Here is a 20142-nt window from a genome sequence, read left to right as displayed (position 1 = left end):
GCTGCAGAACAAAAATTGTTAAAGGGAATCTGTCACCTAGTTTTACCCTATAGAGCTGCGGACATGCACGGATAGATCTCCGCTAGCATGTCCGCAATATACCTGTCCAATAGGGCTGTGTGGTTTTATTTCGTTTAAAAAAAGATTTTATTGATATGTAAATTAGCCAAGTAAGGTGCCCAAGGTGTGGTTAGTTATGGATAAGGAACCCAGCCACACCCCCTGTGAAGGAGCCCAGCACTGCCTGCATCCAGGAATCTCCTCCTTGCTCACGAAGTTACAGTGCCGTAATTTTGCGATGCGCAAGCTGGCGCATGCGCAGTGCCGGCAAAGTGTTCGTTCCCTTTGCTGGCATCAGCTTCAGTGAACGAACTGTGCATGCGCTAGCTCACGCATCACGAGATTACTGCACCATAACTTCGTGAGCAAGGAGCAGATTCCTGGATGCAGGCGGTGCTGGGCTCCTTCACAGGGGGCGTGGCTGGGCTCCTTAACCGTAATTAACCACGTCTTGGGCACCTTACTTGGCTTTGGGTAATTTACATATCAATAAAAAAAATTTTTTAAGGGATTCTGTCAGCAAGATTTTCGATATGGAGGTGTTCATATCATCCTCTCAGTCTCCATTATCTAATTAAAAATATACTAGTTTTACCCCCACCTGTCAGAACAGACTGTAGTTTTTATTGGTACCATTTTGGGGTACACATGATTTTTTTTATAACCCTTTTTTTTTTTTTTTGGGAGGTGTGGTGGGCAAGAATTAAAATTCTGACAGCGTTTATTTATGTTTTATGGGGTACACTATGCGGCATATATTATTGTTATTGCTACATTCTTTTGCAAATTACAGAATTTTTCGCTCTATAAGATGCACTTTTCCCCCACAAAGTTGGGCAAACATGTAGGTTTTAACCCCTTAGGGACGCATGACGTACCGGTACGGCAAGTTTCCCGAGTCCTTAAAAATCTATGACGTACCGGTACGTCATGGGTTTAAACCGCGATTGCGGCGCGGCAGGGGTTAATCGGAACAGGATTCCCGCTGAAATCATTCAGCGGGCATCCTGTCACAACGCCGGGGGGTCATGTGATCGTATCGGCGATTGCCGCAAACCGCAGGTCAATTCAGACCTGCGGTTTGCGGCTTTACCTGGGGTTGTGGCGGCTGTGCCATCGGGTCCCCATGCGGCTGTGGGGGGGACCCGATGGCATGGAAGACAGCGTGATGTCTAAGGAAGGCATCGCGCTGCCTTCCGGTGAAGAGCCTGTGAGATCCAGCCCCCTGGATCTCACAGGCCTCGGAAGCTGTATGAGTAATACACACAGTATTACTCATACAGCCAATGCATTCCAATACAGAAGTATTGAAATGCATTGTAAAGGAATATACTCCCCAAAGTTCAAGTCCCAAAGTGGGACAAAAAAGAAAGTGAAAAAAAAAGTTGAAAAAATAAAGTTTTCCCCCCAAAAAAATTTAAGTTTCAAGTAAAAATAAACAAAAACGTCATTTTCCCTAAATAAAGTTAAAAAAAAAAATTGGTAAAAAATAGGGGAAAAAAAGTATACATATTAGGTATCGCCGCGTCCGTATCGACCAGCTCTATAAACATATCACAAGACCTAACCCCTCAGATGAACACCGTAAAAAATAAAAACTGCTAAATAAACCATTTTTTTGTCACCTTACATCACAAAAAGTACAACAGCAAGCGATCAAAAAGGCGGTTGCCCACCAAAATACTACCAATCTAACCGTCAGCTCATCCCGCAAAAAATGAGCCCATACCTGAGACAATCGCCCAAAAAATAAAAAAAACTATGGCTCAGAATATGGAGACACTAAAACATCATTTTTTTGGTTTGAAAAAAGCTGTTAGGCTGCGTTCACACGGGCGAGATTTCCGCGCGGGTGCAATGCGGTAGGTGAACGCATTGCACCCGCACTGAATCTGGACCCATTCATTTCAATGGGGCTGTTCAGATGAGCGATGATTTTCACGCATCACTTATGCGTTGCGTGAAAATCGCAGCATGCTCTATATTCTGCGTTTTTCACGCAACGCAGGCCCCATAGAAGTGAATGACGTCATCGGCGCAGGCGCACTGAGGGAGTTCTGAGGAGACGAGCCTCCTCATCTCAGAGCGCCTGCGCCGATTCAACACAGGCGCGCGATTTTTGAAATGCCGACAGGGCTGGCCAGAGGAGGAGATCCCGGCTGGCCCTGTCAATCAATAAGAGGAGGGGGCGGATTTCTGCAGCAGCTACCAGCAAGTAGCCGCCCTACTTGCTGGTAGAGACCGAATTTGCATATGATAAAACTTCGTTTTTTGAATAAACTGCTGGATCAAAGTAAGTAACACAATTATATTTTCATATATCGCTATATAACTAATTTAACTAGCCCCAAAAAAAAAAAATCACTTTAGTGGGGTGACAGAAGCCCTTTAAAATAGAAAAATCTGCCAAAAAAGTGAAATTTTGAAATTGTATCTCTATTTTCCATTAATTCTTGTGGAACACCTAAAGGGTTAACAAAGTTTGTAAAATCTGTTTTGAATACCTTGAGGGGTGTAGTTTATAGAATGGGGTAATTTTTGGGTGGTTTCTATTATGTAAGCCGCGCAAAGTGACTTCAGACCTGAACTGGTCCCTAAAATTTTGGTTTTTGAAAATTTCTGAAAAATTTCAAGATTTGCTTCTAACCTTCTAAGCCTTGTAACATCCCCAAAAATAAAATATCATTCCCAAAATGATCCAAACATGAAGTAGACATATGGGGAATGTAAAGTAATAACTATTTTTGGAGGTATTACTATGTATTATAGAAGTCTTGGAAATTTAAAAATTTTTCCAAATTTTTGGTAAATTTAAAAAATTTGATGCAAAAAAATTTACTTTTTTTACCCTATTTTAGCAGTGTCATGAAGTACAATATGTGACAAAAAAACAATCTCAGAACGGCCTGGGTAAGTAAAAGCGTTTTAAAGTTATCAGCACTTAAAGTGACACTGGTCAGATTTGCAAAAAATGGCCAAGTCCTTCAGGTGAAATAGGGCCGAGTCCTTAAGGGGTTAATCAGTTTGTTTTTTTTGTATGCAGTGTCTAAAGCCAAAGCCAAGAGTGGATTGAAAAGAGCAGATGTAGAATCTGTCCTTAAAAGGAGTTGTGAGACTTCAGCAAATGGCATGTATAATGTAGAGAAAGTTAATACAAGGCAATTACTAATGTATTGCGATTGTCCATATTGTTTCCTTTGCTGGCTTCATTAATTTTTCCATCAAATTATATAATTCTCGTATCCATGGTTACAATCACCCTGTGATCCAGCAGCAGTGGCCATGCTTGCACACTACAAGAAAAAACGCCAGCCTCTCTGGTGTCTGGCACCATGGTAGCGCACAAAGGCTCATGCTTTTTCCTATGGTGTGCAAGCATGGCCACCGCTGCTGGATTACAGGCTGGTTGTAATCATGGAGAAGTGTATAATTTGATGGAAAAATTAATCCTGACAGCAAATTAATCAACATTAGTAAGTGCCTTGTTTTAACTTTTCTACATAATAAATGCTATTTGCTGAAGAGAGACAACTCCTTTAAGGGTACGGCTACATGGCGACTTCTTGTCACAGAAAAGTTGCACAACATTTTTTATAAAGTCGCAGTGCAACACTATTGACTATCATTACAAAAAATGTTGCGCTACATTGGTGCGGTGTAGTTGTACCCTTTTTGTCGTGCAACACATGCCGCCATGTAGCCTAGCCTCTAGTTATGCTCCACACCTGATTTTGGCAACAGAAACTGGTTTCTGGTATAGATTTCACTATATTTAATTTTATATACAGTACAGACCAAAAGTTTGGACACACCTTTTCATTCAGAGTTTTCTTTATTTTCATGACTATGAAGGCATCAAAACTATGAATTAACACATGTGGAATTATATACATAACAAACAAGTGTGAAACAACTGAAAATATGTAATATTCTAGGTTCTTCAAAGTAGCCACCTTTTGCTTTGATTACTGCTTTGCACACTCTTGGCATTCTCTTGATGAGCTTCAAGAGGTAGTCCCCTGAAATGGTTTTCACTTCACAGGTGTGCCCTGTCAGGTTTAATGAGTGGGATTTCTTGCCTTATAAATGGGGTTGGGACCATCAGTTGCGTTGAGGAGAAGTCAGGTGGATACACAACTGATAGTCCTACTGAATAGACTGTTAGAATTTGTATTATGGCAAGAAAAAAGCAGCTAAGTAAAGAAAAACGAGTGGCCATCATTACTTTAAGAAATGAAGGTCAGTCAGTCGAAAAATTGGGAAAACTTTGAAAGTAAGGGCTATTTGACCATGAAGGAGAGTTATGGGGTGCTGCGCCAGATGACCTGGCCTCCACAGTCACCGGACCTGAACCCAATCGAGATGGTTTTGGGTGAGCTGGACCGCAGAGTGAAGGCAAAAGGGCCAACAAGTGCTAAGCATCTCTGGGAACTCCTTCGACTGTTGGAAGACCATTTCAGGGGACTACTTCTTGAAGCTCATGAAGAGAATGCCAAGAGTGTGCAAAGCAGTAATCCAAGCAAAAGGTGGCTACTTTGTAAAACCTAGAATATGACATATTTTCAGTTTTCACACTTGTTTGTTATGTATATAATTCCACATGTGTTAATTCATAGTTTTGATGCCTTCATAGTCATGAAAATAAAGAAAACTCTTTGAATGAGAAGGTGTGTCCAAACTTTTGGTCTGTACTGTATATATATATATATATATATATATATATATATATATATTTATTACGATATAAAATGAAATAATGGTAACAGCCCATAAAGTCATTGCTACAAGCAATCTGTGCACAGCGATAGCACGTCCTCTCCAGTTCCTTTGCTACAGGGAATACCTGCATCATAATCAATTATCGACGCAGAAAGCAAACACTCGGCTGCAGACACATTGGTTTCTGCATTCATGACAGGGCACGGATTATTTCACAGTACATGGCTGGGTTGTCAATCAGCCTGATTTTGCCGTTAGCACTGTGTGCTGGAACATGAACTGAAATTAAAGAGGGCACATATATTATCAGGCTAATAGCATAGGGAAATGTAATATAGCCATTAATGTAGATTGGAAAGATAAACAGGTTAGATAGATTGAAAGTCATATCTGTTCTAACTGATGGAGTACATGTCACAACATTTCTAAATGACAAGAAACTCTATCCATCAAGTCCAACTCTGTACAGAAGCAAAGGAGGCTATGGCTACAGCTAATTGTTTGGAAATCATAGTCAAAATACATTGCCTTGCAAAAGTATTCACCCCCTTGACTTTTTTCATGTTTTGGTGCCTCACAACTTGGATTAACATGGATTGTTTGAGGATTTGCATCATTTAATTTACAGAACATGCCCACAACTTTGAAGATGTGTTTTGTTTTTTTTTAATTGTGAAACAAACAACAAATAGGACAAAATAACAGAAAAAGTAAAATGTGCATAACTATTCACCCCCCTAAAGTCAATACTTTGTACAGTCGTGGCCAAAAGTTTTGAGAATGACACAAATATTAGTTTTCACAGTTTGCTGCTAAACTGCTTTTAGATCTTTGCTTCAGTTGTTTCTGTGATGTAGTGAAATATAATTACACGCACTTCATACGTTTCAAAGGCTTTTATCGACAATTACATGACATTTATGCAAAGAGTCAGTATTTGCAGTGTTGGTCCTTCTTTTTCAGGACCTCTGCAATTCGACTGGTCATGCTCTCAATCAACTTCTGGGCCAATTCCTGACTGATAGCAACCCATTCTTTCATAATCACTTTTTGGAGTTTGTCAGAATTAGTGGGTTTTTGTTTGTCCACCCGCCTCTTGAGGATTGACCACAAGTTCTCAATGGGATTAAGATCTGGAGAGTTTCCAGGCCATGGACCCAAAATGTCAACGTTTTGGTCCCCGAGCCACTTAGTTATCACTTTTGCCTTATGGCACGATGCTCTATCGTGCTGGAAAATGCATTGTTCTTCACCAAACTGTTGTTGGATTGTTGGAAGAAGTTGCTGTTGGAGGGTGTTTTGGTATCATTCTTTATTCATGGCTGTGTTTTTGGGCAAAATTGTGAGTGAGCCCACTCCCTTGGATGAGAAGCAACCCCACACATGAATGGTCTCAGGATGCTTTACTGTTAGCATGACACAGGACTGATGGTAGCGCTCACCTTTTCTTCTCCGGACAAGCCTTTTTCCAGATACCCCAAACAATCGGAAAGAGGCTTCATCGTAGAATATGACTTTGCCCCAGTCCTCAGCAGTCCATTCACCATACTTTCTGCAGAAGATCAATCTGTCCCTGATGTTTTTTTTGGAGAGAAGTGGCTTCTTTGCTGCCCTTCTTGACACCAGGCCATCTTCCAAAAGTCTTCGCCTCACTGTGCGTGCAGATGCGCTCACACCTGCCTGCTGCCATTCCTGAGCAAGCTCTGCACTGGTGGCACTCCGATCCCGCAGCTGAATCCTCTTTAGGAGACAATCCTGGCGCTTGCTGGACTTTCTTGGACGCCCTGAAGCCTTCTTAACAAGAATTGAACCTCTTTCCTTGAAGTTCTTGATGATCCTATAAATTGTTGATTGAGGTGCAATCTTAGTAGCCACAATATCCTTGCCTGTGAAGCCATTTTTATGCAACGCAATGATGGCTGCATGCGTTTCTTTGCAGGTCACCATGGTTATCAATGGAAGAACAATGATTTCAAGCATAACCCTCCTTTTAACATGTCAAGTCTGTCATTTTAACCCAATCAGCCTGACATAATGATCTCCAGCCTTGTGCTCGTCAACATTCTCACCTGAGTTAACAAGACGATTACTGAAATGATCTCAGCAGGTCTTTTAATGACAGCAATGAAATGCAGTGGAAAGTTTTTTTTGGGATTAAGTTAATTTTCATGGCAAAGAAGGACTATGCAATTCATCTGATCACTCTTCATAACATTCTGGAGAATATGCAAATTGCTATTATAAAAACTTAAGCAGCAACTTTTCCAATTCCCAATAGTTATGTAATTCTCAAAACTTTTGGCCACGACTGTAGAGCCACCTTTTGCGGCAATCACAGCTCCAAGTCGCTTTGGATAAGTCTCTATGAGCTTGCCACATCTTACCACTGGGATTGTTGCCCATTCCTCCTTGCAAAACTGCTCCAGCTCCTTCAAGTTGGATGGTTTGCACTTATGAACAGCAATCTTTAAAGAGGATCACCGATCCTGACATTGTGAACTAAGTATCATGACATATACAGCGGCGCCCAGGGATCTCACTGCACTTACTATTATCCCTGGGCGCCACGCCGTTCTCCCGTTATGTCCTCTGGTATGTTCGGGGACTTGGTTATAGTAGGCGGAGACTTAGGGTACTTGGTTATAGTAGGCGGAGTCTGCCCTTGTTTTGCTGGGCGTCTCCTTCTCCTAGGCTGTAGCGCTGGCCAATCGCAGCGCAGAGCTCACAGCCTGGGAGGTTTTTTTTCTCCCAGGCTGTGAGCTCTGCGATGCGATTGGCCAGCGCTACAGCCTAGGAGAAGGAGGACCCAGCAGAACAAGGGCAGACTCCGCCTACTATAACCAAGTCCCCGAACTTACCGGAGGACATAACGGGAGAACGGAGCGGCGCCCCCAGGGATAATAGTAAGTGCAGTGAGATCCCTGGGCGCCGCTGTATATGTCATGATACTTAGTTCACAATGTCAGGATTGGTGAAAGGTCCTCTAAGTCTGACCACAGATTTTCTATATGTTTTAGGCTTGATGTTCTATGTTGAATCCAACTTCGTAGCATATTGGAACATGAAAATGTATAAATTCTTGCTACATTCAAACCATACTACCAATACTTTGATGTAACCGGAAACGTTAGCAAATTATTCTTTATTGCTTGTATTTACATAAACATACCTAAATGTTTTAAATGTAAGTTTACATTGAAAAATCCTAATAAAAATCATCTTTGAAAGTTTTTCTATTGGATTGAGATCTGGGCTTTGACTAGGTTATTCCAGCACATTTACATGCTTCCCCTTAAACCACTCAAGTGTTGCTTTAGCAGTGTGTTTGGGGTCATTGTCCTGCTGGAAGGTGTACCTCCGGCCTAGCCTCAAATCACGCACAGAGTGGTACAGGTTTGCTCAAGAATATCCCTGTATTTAGCACCATCCATCTTTCCCTCAACTCTGACCAGTTTCCCAGTCCCATCCCCCCAGCATGATTCTGCCACCACCATGTTTCACTGTGGGGATGGTGATCTTTGGGTGATGTGATGTGTTGAGTTTGCATCAGACATAGCGTTTTCTTTTATGGCCTAAAAGTTCAATTTTAGTCTCATCAGACCAGAGCACCTTCCTCCATACATTTTGGGAGTCTCCCACATACCTTTTCGCAAACACACAACATGCCTTTTTGTTTTTTGCTGAAAGTCATGGCTTTCTTCTGGCCACTCTGCCATAAAGCCCAACTCTATGGAGCGTACAGATTATTGTCGTCCTATGTACAGATACTTCAGTCTCTGCTGTGGAACTCTGCAGCTCCTCCAGGGTTACCTTAGGTCTCTGTGCTGCCTCTCTGATTAATGCCCTCCTTGCCCGGTCCGTGAGTTTTGGTGGGCGGCCGTCTCTTGACAGGTTTGATGTTGTGCCATGTTATTTCCATTTAGTTATGATAGATTTGATGGTGCTCCTGGGGATCAAAGATTTGGATATTTTTTTATAACCTAACCCTGACTTGTACTTCTCAACAACATTGTCCCTTACTTGTTTGGAGAGTTCCTTGGTCTTCATGGCAGTGTTTGTTTAGTGATGCCTCTTGCTTAGGTGTTGCAGCCTCTGGGGCGTTTCAAAAAAGGTGTGTATATGTAATGACAGATCATGTGACACTTAGATTGCACACAGGTGGACATCATTTCACTAATTATGTGACTTATGAAGTAATTGTTCGCATCAGAGCTTTTTATGGTCTTCCTAAAAAAGGGTGTGAATACATACGCACATGCCAATTTTCTGTTTTCTATTTCTGAACAATAGTTTTATTTATATATTTTTCTCATTTCACTTCACCAACATAGACTATTGTGTTCTGATCCATCACATAAAATTCAGATTACAAAACATTGAACTTAAGGCTGTAATGTAACAAAATACCAAAAAAGTCAAGGGGGTGAATACTTTTGCAAGGCACTGTATGTCATTTTTATGCAATAAATGCACTAAATAATCCCCGTTTTTGTGGTCTTATTATTTTAATATAAATGATCTGATTACCATTATGTTGAATCCTATTAGGGATTACTATTCTGCGTTACGATGTATACTTCTGTATCCTAATAAATTATGACACAGAGATGAGCACTGGGGTCCTTTCTAGATCCTCATGGCATGCCTTTACAGGGGTTTGCTATTTTCCAAACATATCAGCAGGAAAACAGGTGACCGTTCAAGGGGGTGACAGTGAAGGGGGACGTCACCCGATTATACAAGTCACTCTTGACTGCGGCGATGAGAGGAGTTCAAGTATGTTCAAACATGATTGAAATACAGCAGATTTTCTGCAGCGCTTCTGTAATAAAAGCACCAAATGTGTTTTTGTTGCAGAAAAGCTGCTGCTTTGATGCACATTTCACTCTGCTTTGCAGCAAGTAAAATAAGCAAAGAAAATAATTTACAGCATCAGCACCAGGTACATTTCTGCAGTGTTTTTTTTCCACGAGTGAGAATTGCAAACGGTCATTCACTTTACTGGAACTATAAAACGCTGTGGATTTTCTGCACACAATCTGCAGCGTATCTGCTACGTATGAACATAACCTTAAATGCTCAGAGGTTCATCTTATCCTGGTCATTAATGTGTTAAATTCAACAGTCCTGTATCTCCCAAACTTTCATGCACTGTGGCAGACCTAACCCACTGTTTATCTTGCACATAATGGCAGAAATACTAACCACTATGGGGAAGATTTAATATATACCAGCAGCGTACACTGATCTAAGATAACTAAGTGCGTTGCCAGAGGCTAGTCCTAATTTAAGACGTCCTAGATTAGGTGCAGTGTCCAGCACTCTGTGCACCTAAACCAGGGGCCGGCAACCTTTGGCACTCCAGCTGTTGCGAAACTACAGTTCCCAGCATACTAGATTCACTTCTAGCAGAGCACAGCAATTATGCATGCTGGGAGTTGTAGTTTTGCAACAGTTGCTGTGCTGGGGTTTACCTACCCCTGGCCTATATTAATATCTACTCCAGCACCTGGGTTGCCTACCCCTGGCCTATACTGATATCTACTCCACCAGAAAACTGACGTAAAAGATGTTAAGTGAGGGATGTTGAAAAAGTTGCCATCACACAGTTTGAGACTTTTTCATGCCAGCAAACTGTGGTATATTTATTATGAATTAGGCTCTATATGCTTATGCATTTCTGAGTTTCTAGTAACCCAAGGTGAAAAAATGCAGCATCCTGTAACCTAAGATAACGCAGAAGCGATTGCTTTTCACGTAAAAATTTACCTGTACCCACTCATCACAATCCAATTGCTAATAGACTGTGACTCTACGCAGTTCGAGTCTGTAAAAAAGTACTGGACAATGTCAGACTGTGTGGGGACACACTGTAAGCCGATAACACCCATTTTCCATGTTAGTCATACACTTATTGGAGGAATAACAGAGGAATGACGACAAATGTAAGAAAAGAGGCTTATTTATAAAAATAAATAAATAGACATGCCAGGAGAGCCGTCAGGTCCTCTTTATAGGAATGTTCTGTGTACACCTCATGAATCAAAACTACTTGCACACTTTTTTCAAGGAGATATCCAGAATTTTAGAAGACAAACCACAGCAGGCAAAAAAAAGATGAGTAATACATACACTAACTAATGAAGAAAAGGCATGAGAAGGGTCAGTTTCATCTGCCATGTAATTAAAGGCATGCCACAGTGCAGCTCCGACATCTTCAGTGGATTCACGGTTTTCGTTACAGCTGACCACAAAGACCAATCCAATCCTGAAAAAATGAAATAGCGATGAAAGCAAAACAATTCTGTAAGTAAATACAGTGCAATGTAAAAGTACTTGTCACCTTCTGGGTGGCCCCTATTAGCCATCTCAGACTGGACTTCCTTAAAGGGGACCTGTAAGCTCTCCTGACATATTTTTACTAACTACTTGCATTCTCCATGTAATAAAGATTCTGGAACATCCATTCTCTATGTTGTGCCATTTCATTATTAGTTCTACTAGAAGTTTATAAATTAATTCCTAGCAGTCTGCAGTGAGGATAGAGATAGGCGTTACCACTTGGGGGTATGTCCCCGCACAGCCTGACACCAGCAGCACCGATTGGATAATGTCAGATAGAGATTAGCGAATTTCATATTTTGAAATTCGTTCACGCTTCATTTACTGGTCAAAGATGAATTGCATTATGGATTCCGTTACCACGGACCATAACGCAATTCTATGACGGAATGCATAACGGAATGCCTTTAGAGGCATTCCGTTATTCATTCCGTCATAATAGAATTGGGCTGTAATTGGCTGCACAACGGATCCGTTCCGTTTCGCAGGGGAGTCCTCTCCTACATAACGGAAACAGAACAGATCCGTTTTGTAGCCCATAGACTCCTATTATGATGGAATGAATAACAGAATGCCTCATGAAGCAATGCGTGAACGAATTTCATAACCTAAAATTCGCTCATCTCTAATGTCAGACTGTACAGGGACACCCCACCACCACCACCATGGGTAAAACCCATCTGTACCTTTACTGCAGACTGCTGGAAATTCATTGTCGGGTCTTTAAAGATGGCGGCCACTCCGGAGCAAAGCGAGCGCCATAGCTAGCGGGTGCTTTCTCTTTTATACAACAGACACCTGCGGCTAATAATGCGACCACAGCATCTGAAAAGCTGGAAGCCCGGAAGTATGCACTTCATGGGTAGGAACGCCTCCCCCAGCTTGAGAACGTGAAATTATTGAGCCTGAGTCTGTACTCCTAGGCCAGCAGGTGGCAGCACTGAATTGTAATATAATTCCATTACCCTATACAAATTGCAATCTAGTGATTGCATGTTGTGGTCCACTAGGGGACCTAAAATAAAAGGTAAATAAAAAGTTAAAAAGATTTAAAAAAAATTATAATTATATATATACAGTACAGACCAAAAGTTTGGACACACCTTCTCATTCAAAGAGTTTTCTTTATTTTCATAACTATGAAAATTCTAGATTCACACTGAAGGCATAAAAACTATGAATTAACACATGTGGAATTATATACATAACAAACAAGTGTGAAACAACTGAAAATATGTTATATTCTAGGTTCTTCAAAGTAGCCACCTTTTGCTTTGATTACTGCTTTGCACACTCTTGGCATTCTCTTGATGACCTTCAAGAGGTAGTCCCATGAAATGGTTTTCACTTCACAGGTGGGCCCTGTCAGGTTTAATAAGTGGGATTTCTTGCCTTATAAATGGGGTTGGGACCTTCAGTTGCGTTGAGGAGAAGTCAGGTGGATACACAGCTGATAGTCCTACTGAATAGACTGTTAGAATTTGTATTATGGCAAGAAAAAAGCAGCTAAGTAAAGAAAAACGAGTGGCCATCATTACTTTAAGAAATGAAGGTCAGTCAGTCAGCCGAAAAATTGGGAAAACTTTGAAAGTAAGGGCTATTTGACCATGAAGGAGTGTGATGGGGTGCTGCGCCAGATGACCTGGCCTCCACAGTCACCGGACCTGAACCCAATCGAGATGGTTTGGGGAGAGCTGGACCGCAGAGTGAAGGCAAAAGGGCCAAAGAGTGAAGGCAAAAGCATCTCTGGGAACTCCTTCAAGACTGTTGGAAGACCATTTCAGGGGACTACCTCTTGAAACTCATCAAGAGAATGCCAAGAGTGTGCAAAGCAGTAATCAAAGCAAAAGGTGGCTACTTTGAAGAACCTAGAATATGACATATTTTCAGTTGTTTCACACTTGTTTGTTATGTATATAATTCCACATGTGTTAATTCATAGTTTTGATGCCTTCATAGTCATGAAAATAAAGAAAACTCTTTGAATGAGAAGGTGTGTCCAAACTTTTGGTCTGTACTGTATATATATATATATATATATATATATATATAGAAGAAAAGTCCAGCGGGAGCACCACCAGGAGTCGGGTGCAAATCACCCCCCTTTCTCCACAATCAAAATACTTAAACAATAAAAAATAAATTTAAAATCAACATCACGGACATTGCCGCGTGAGAAAACGCCTGTGCTTATTAAACAAATCCCATACAGTTAATAGTGTAACAGAAAAAAAAAAGAAAAATGGCCAAGTCACCATTTTTTCATCACTTTACCTTCCCCAAAAAATCTGAAGAAAGTAATAAAAGTCATACCCACCCCAAAATAGTATTATCAAAAACTACAGATCGTCCCACAAAAAAAGTTATGGGGGTCAGAATATGGCGAAGAAAAGAAAAAAATTATTTTTTCTAAATTTTTTTGAATGGAAAAATAAAAAAGTTATGGCTCTGGGAAGGCAGAGAGCGAAAAACAAAAAACTTCACGTCAGGAAGGGGTTAAACTTCTAGTAGAAATAATAAAGGAATGTCCCAACAGAGTCATAAGAATAGATGGTCCAGAACGGTTATTACATGTGCAATGCAAATAGTTACTAAAACAGACATGTCAGGAGAGATGATAGGCCCACTTTGAGTAATCATTCTGAAGATATACCCTCTCATCTGTTTAAAAACTGCCAACTTTTCATTTCATCAGACATTTTGTTGCTATCATTGCACATCCACCACATATCAGGAATGAGGTCTAACAGGCTAAATGGATATAAAATAGGTTGAAGGTTACTGCACTTCATGAAATTAACACTGGTAAGTACAATACCCTACCAATCTTATCCAAGACAGGTTAAAGGGGTTCTGCACTTTGTTTAAACTGATGATCTATCCTCTGGATAGGTCATCAGCATCTGATCGGCAGGGGTCCGACACCCGGGACCCCCGCCGATCAGCTGTTTGAGAAGGCAGCGGCGCTCCGGCAGCGCCGCTGCCTTCTCACTGTTTACCGCAGGCCCAGTGACGTCACGACTAGTATCACTGGCCTGGGCGGGGCTAAGCTCTGTTCCCTTGAATGGAGCTTAGCGCCGCCCAGGCCAGTTGATACAAGTCGTGAAGTCACTGGGCCTGAGGCTCGGATGCGAACCCATTCACTTCAATGGGGCCGCAAAAGATGCGGACAGCAAAAAAAATATAACATGTCCTATTCTTGTCTGCGCTTTGAGGACAAGAATAGGCAGTTATATTGAAGGCTGTCCGTGCCGTTCCGCAAATTGCGGAACGCGCACTGACGCCGTGTTTTGCGGTTCCGCCATTTGCGGACCGCAAAACACACCACGGTCTTGTGCATGAGGCCTTAATATAAACTCTTTCCTGAACTGGAGGGTTCCTTTAAGTTCAGACAGAAGGCTTCAGCTCCTTTCAGTCTATACATATCTTGTTTAAAGCTACATGTCCTACATAACAACCATTAAAGCCCTGGAAAATGCACTTAGGGTCTCTAGAATTTTAAAAAGAGTGGAATGCATCCCCGGTTACTTTCCAATGCTCCCCTAAGTGCGCGTACATAGTCATGGGAAAATATAGATCGGTTTATTTGTTATTACAGTCAGTTTTCCCCTTATGCATATTTTAGGTCTACAGCAGCAGCATTACAACATTACCATTTCATTTTTATAATGGATAGTTATTCTTGCCAGTTACCATACAATACCTGAGAGGCACATTGTGTTGGTAGAATAATTCAGCAAGCTTCACATAATCAGCAGCATAATCTTGAGCAGGATCGAAGAAAAGAACCTATGAAAATTGTACAAGTCACTTAATATCCATGAAGTACGGGTCCTTCTAGACAAGCAGCACAGTGATGCTTAATTAGTGATAGATGCACAATGCATTCACGTGTTGGGAGAACAGAACCTAGCATCATTTCTTAATGGAAATTAACACCCGGCGTGCGCAGTGAGGGCACTTTAGTCATGTTCTGGCACCTTTTCCAGAACAAAACAGTAGGCGTTCTAGATTAATAAAGTCATGTACAGTTTGTCAAAAGATCTGAAAGCAAAACTCCTCATCTATTGCTATATCCAATTAGCAAGGTACCGCAAACTAAATATTACAAAGCTATGGACTCAATTTATTACACTGGAGACCTGTCGGAAAAAGCAGCAAAAGGGAGTCATAAATATAGAGTTCAGTAGAAATGTTCGACATGCCACTTTAATCTTTTAGTACGCCGATTGTTTGTATGCCGTTTGTGTAGTGCGCCACCCTAAGACTGAGTGAATGAGTAGTGTGCTGCGTTAACGGAGTAGCGCGCCACATTCCTTAGCCTGACGAATGCTACATCTGTATAAATAAATATCCCTTCCCCTGAATTCTAATCACAGGAAAAAATGCCATCCTGTCACACTGCCATTTTGCGGTACATTTGATTTAAAGGGGTTGTCCTTGCGCTCCTCCCATGCCTGCCGCTGCTCTGTTCCTGGCCACTTCTGGACCTCCCAAGACCAAGAAGCGGCTTGGCACTGTGGCTGCTGTGGCCAATCACAGGCCTCAGTGGTACAACACTGCTAACAACTGGTAAGTCATACATAAGGTAATGGTGATGTATGATAATATCATTTTGGTTCAGTAGACCAGCAGATAGGCCAGGTCTGGTAGCTACAGTGCAGCCATCTGAGAACAGTCTTAAAAACGCAGAGATCAGAGAGTCCGTTGACAGCTGTAACTGTTCTTCAATTTGTTCTTGCCTGTGTGGATATGCAAATGCAGCAAGTCACTCGCATTTAAAACAAACATGCCTACCGGAGAAAGGAGTTGTGACAGGCTAAGGCTATTACATCACATATAGGACATCCATTTTCCTAATCAACTTTTTAGATCACAGTGCAAGAGAAAGGGGCAACTGTCCATAAAGAAATTTAAGGAATGTTCTCCCTCTGCCCTTGTGCTGTCAACAAATTCTGCTTCTCATGAAAAAAAGATGCATAGGAGAACGGATCTCCAATACATGAGTCAAGCCTCTTTATTTGCTCTACATTTTATTTCCTTTTATTATCTGAGGAGGAGAGGACTTGTCCCACGAAAATATTCTAGTTTTCAGACCAGCACCTGGATCTGAATACTTTTGTAAATGCATGGAATTAAAAATGTTGTATAGCTACTGAGTTACTCAATAAAATGTATCTGTATAGCGCCACCTGCTGTTTGTCCTTTTTCTTATTACTTTGTTGGCTTACTGAGATGGCCGCACATGCTCAGTTTCATCCTTCTACTGCATCCTGAGCTGTGATAGGGAGAGCTGAGACACGCCCCTTAGCTTTATTTTAAAAAAAAAGACACTCCCCTTGAGCTGTCACCTTGATATAATCTAGCAGAGCAATGAATGGGGAGATATCTGGATCCATGTGAGGTGCAGGGTTGGTTCTTGATAGAAAGTGGTTGGCATGTACTATATGATGTCTGCTTTAAATTTTTTATATTAATCATTGGATAATCCCTTTAAAAGGGTCTCAGCAACCACTATGACACCGTTTGAAAAATATAATGCTGCAATATCCGGCACTGTCACTATTAAAGAGTCCATACTATCCATTTCTTTTATTATTTATTAAGAACCCATATATGTATTTTTTTATACAAAAAAGGGGAAAATGGTTTTCTGGATATAGTATATTTTGAAATCCCTCCATGTATTCTACTTCCTGTCCTCTTTAATGTCCTCCTTTGCTTGGACTTTTAGTACAGCAAACAGCCTCACTTGATGTTCTCAGTCAGAGAGGGAAGGGGGCGAGTGACCCAACCAGAGCATCACACATTGCACTGTTAAAAGGGTTGTCTCATCTTGCAAGCTCTACTGTTTCCCTATCGCAGAAAGAGCATAGCTTGCTGTGCTACGCTGTTTCTGTAGCTCTCATGCACCGAAACGGGGGATACCGAAACAGCAAGTGTCAGAGCGCTACCTTAATAACGGCGAGATGAGACAACCCCTTTAAATAAAATACTATTCTAGGCCCATCAAGAGAACAATAGAGCTATCGTACTGTTATCCTACTTCTATTAATGTACTATTATACCAAAAGATAACCTCTTCCTCTCAGAGCAGCAGTAAACCAACAATGAGTTTCCTGACAGGGGGCTACAGAAGGACAATGTTTTCCAATTCATTTTTAATAGCATAGAGCTGCCGAAGTGAGAAAGAAATACAGCCAAAAAAATCTGAAAAAAAGTTTTCTATGAATATTGAGTTTAAAAACATGCATACTATTTTCTGACTGAAGTGACCCTTCAGTAGATGGTTTGCAGGTAGATAGCCCATGTATATAATGAGAAGCCACATTGCTCGCATGAACGTTGCGGCCCCTTCGTGTGTTTGATTGGCAGAGGTGCATTTTAGTTATGCTACAAATGTTTGGAATAGTTAACTTTCTCTTTAGTTTTAAACAGCTATAGTGTGGGAAATTAAAACTCCACGGATGAGTAATAAATCCTAGGATAAAGCCTAGAGATGCACAAAAGTCTCGACTGATTCCTGTGTATGGTAAATGTGCACAACCTGCACAATAAATTAGCAGCAGGAACACACATAGATGCAATATCATCTTAAGTAATGCTAATCTTAATCACCTTTCCACCTTCATGCCTCCTCTGCCTCCATGCTTCAATGAATCGCTAGATTATGTACCACTAGGACTCAGAGATCTCCCAGCACGGAAGCATACAGTACATGCCAATCTCTCCATTAGTAGGACGCATCATTTATTTCAGCAACGGCTTTTTAACTCCTGTGCCAAGACGTTCTTAGGCGACTAAGCATTGTTTACTACTTCAAGCTACAGTTATTCCCTAATCCGCAGCTATATTCTCTTATCCCCAAAAGGCTTAGTTACTTTCTCATTAGGAACACACTGCCCCCCAGGACTTCTTCAACGGTACAAGCCCCCAGCAGGATTAGAAGGAACTTTTGGGATATAGTTTCTCAACACTTCTGTAAACTTGGCAAACTGAATCCATCGCTGCGGAAGAATCAACACGGTATTAAACTACATTTTAAAGGATTTATGGAATAAAACACCTAGATAAAGGCACATAAAAGTCTTCTATTAGAAGCTGAGCAGGCCTGTCATTTTAAATAGGGATTGTCACTAAATTAAAAGGCGCGATTATCAATGCTCTTCATTTTTTATCCCTAGCATTACCTAATAGAAGGTCGCCATGACTTTCTTCTCTTTCAGGACATCGCACTACAGAACAAGGCATTCTTGTGTGTGCTGCAAAACTTTTCGTGTGATGAAAGCAGATGGCAGGGATTTTTTTTTCTGCCAGCCTATTGTACACCATTAATCTTTGTCATATTTCTTCCTAACAGCAGCAACTAATTGTATTTATTTTCTGCTTATCACATTAGCAATTCAACGGCTTTGTTCACAACAGATGCTTCAGTTTTATATTTAAAATTTAGGGTATACAAAAAAAAAAAAAAAAAAAGAAGAACGAATTGTCCACAAAAAAGAAACATGGTTCATCATGCACATCTTGCAGCTGCTTCATATGTGGTCTCAGTTGTTTTTTTCGGGAGAAATCCCTTCATATCTTGCATACATACATGTATCCATATACAAGAGCATCTGCAACTGGGGTATAAGTATATACCCCAGTATATATAAGTAAAGTGATACAGTATCACACCATAGTTTCTGCGTCTTATACATGTACATTTAAAGCAAAGTTGAAACACACGTCAAAGCTAATGCCACTTCTATGGTTGTCTTATGGATTTTATGTATTGGCCTTTTGAAGAGGACCTTTCACCGCTCCTGACATGCCTATTTTAATAGTTTTATGCATTCCCCAGGTAATAACAATTCTGGAGCCTCTATTCTTATGGCTCTATGTCGTGCCATTCCTTTATTATTTCTGCAAGAAGTTATGAATTAATTACTAGCAGTCTGCAGTAAGGGTACAGAGGGGAGGTAACCAGTTGGGGGGGTGTCCCTGCACAGTCTGACTCTATCCAATCAGTGCTGCCATTGTCAGACTTTGTAGGGACACCCCCCCAACTGGTTACCACCCCTCTGTACCTTTACTGCAGACTGCTAGCAATTCATTCATAACTTCTAGTAGAACTTAGGGCTCTTTCACACTTGCGCTTTTGTTTTCCGGCATAGAGTTCCGTCGTCGGGGCTCTATGCCGGAAAATCCTGATCAGGATTATCCCCATGCATTCTGAATAGAGAGAAATCCGTTCAGGATGTCTTCAGTTCAGGACCGGAACGTTTTTTGAATGGAGAAAATACCGCAGCATGCTGCGCTTTTTGCTCCGGTCAAAAATCCTGAACACTTGCCGCATCGACGGATCCGGCATAATAGCCCATTGAAATGTATTATTCCGGATCCGTCCTAACATCTTCAGTTGTTACGACGCAACGACGGATCCGGAAGTTGCGTCTGCGCCTGCACCAGGAAATAGGAAGGACTTGGCTGGCGCGAAAAGGGACTGATCCGGAAATCCTGAAGCCAACATCAACCTTTTTTTTCCGCATCCGTCGTATGGATCCGGCCCCATACCGGATCCGTACGACGGATCCGGAAAAAAAACGTTGATGTTGGCTTCAGGATCAGTCTCTTACCAAAAAAGCCGGAAAAACGCATCCGGAAAGAAAAAATTATGCGTTCTTACGTGTTTTTCCGGATCCGGCGTGTAATTCCGGCAAATGGAGTACACAACGGATCCGGACAACGCAAGTGTGAAAGAGCCCTAATAAAGGAATGGCACGACATAGAGCCATAAGACTAGAGGCTCCAGAACTGTTATTACACGGGGAATGCATGAAGCTATTAAAGCAGTAATGTCAGGAGAGGTGACAGGTCCTCTTTAATGCACTGTGAGCACCTTTTTGCACTTAACATTTTATCTGCATGTACTGTAATAGCCAATTAGCCTTTACAGGCAACAATTGTACCAATGCCTGTACCTTTTCTTAAAATGATGTATTTGTGACCCATGGACGCTGTCTTGTTCATTCACAC

At 41.3% G+C, this 20142-nt stretch overlaps 1 protein-coding gene across 2 annotated transcripts in view; it reads right to left on the bottom strand.

Annotated features, from left to right (window-relative positions):
* The window catches only part of UGGT2 (UDP-glucose glycoprotein glucosyltransferase 2), a 499843-nt gene that overhangs the window by 338652 nt on the left and 141049 nt on the right, over positions 1 to 20142 (bottom strand). For both annotated transcript variants that reach the window (XM_040425306.1, XM_040425307.1), the window contains exons 14-15: positions 14825 to 14910; positions 10912 to 11047 (exon numbers count right to left, since the gene is read on the bottom strand). In XM_040425306.1, coding sequence (XP_040281240.1) covers positions 10912 to 11047; positions 14825 to 14910 — 222 coding nt within the window. The remainder of the gene's footprint in view (positions 1 to 10911; positions 11048 to 14824; positions 14911 to 20142) is intronic.

This window comes from Bufo bufo, chromosome 3 (assembly GCF_905171765.1).
Source record: "Bufo bufo chromosome 3, aBufBuf1.1, whole genome shotgun sequence".
In the NCBI taxonomy this organism is placed as follows: Eukaryota; Metazoa; Chordata; class Amphibia; order Anura; family Bufonidae; genus Bufo; species Bufo bufo.
Note: the sequence above shows the minus strand (reverse complement) of the source record. Positions and strands in the feature narration are given on the sequence as shown.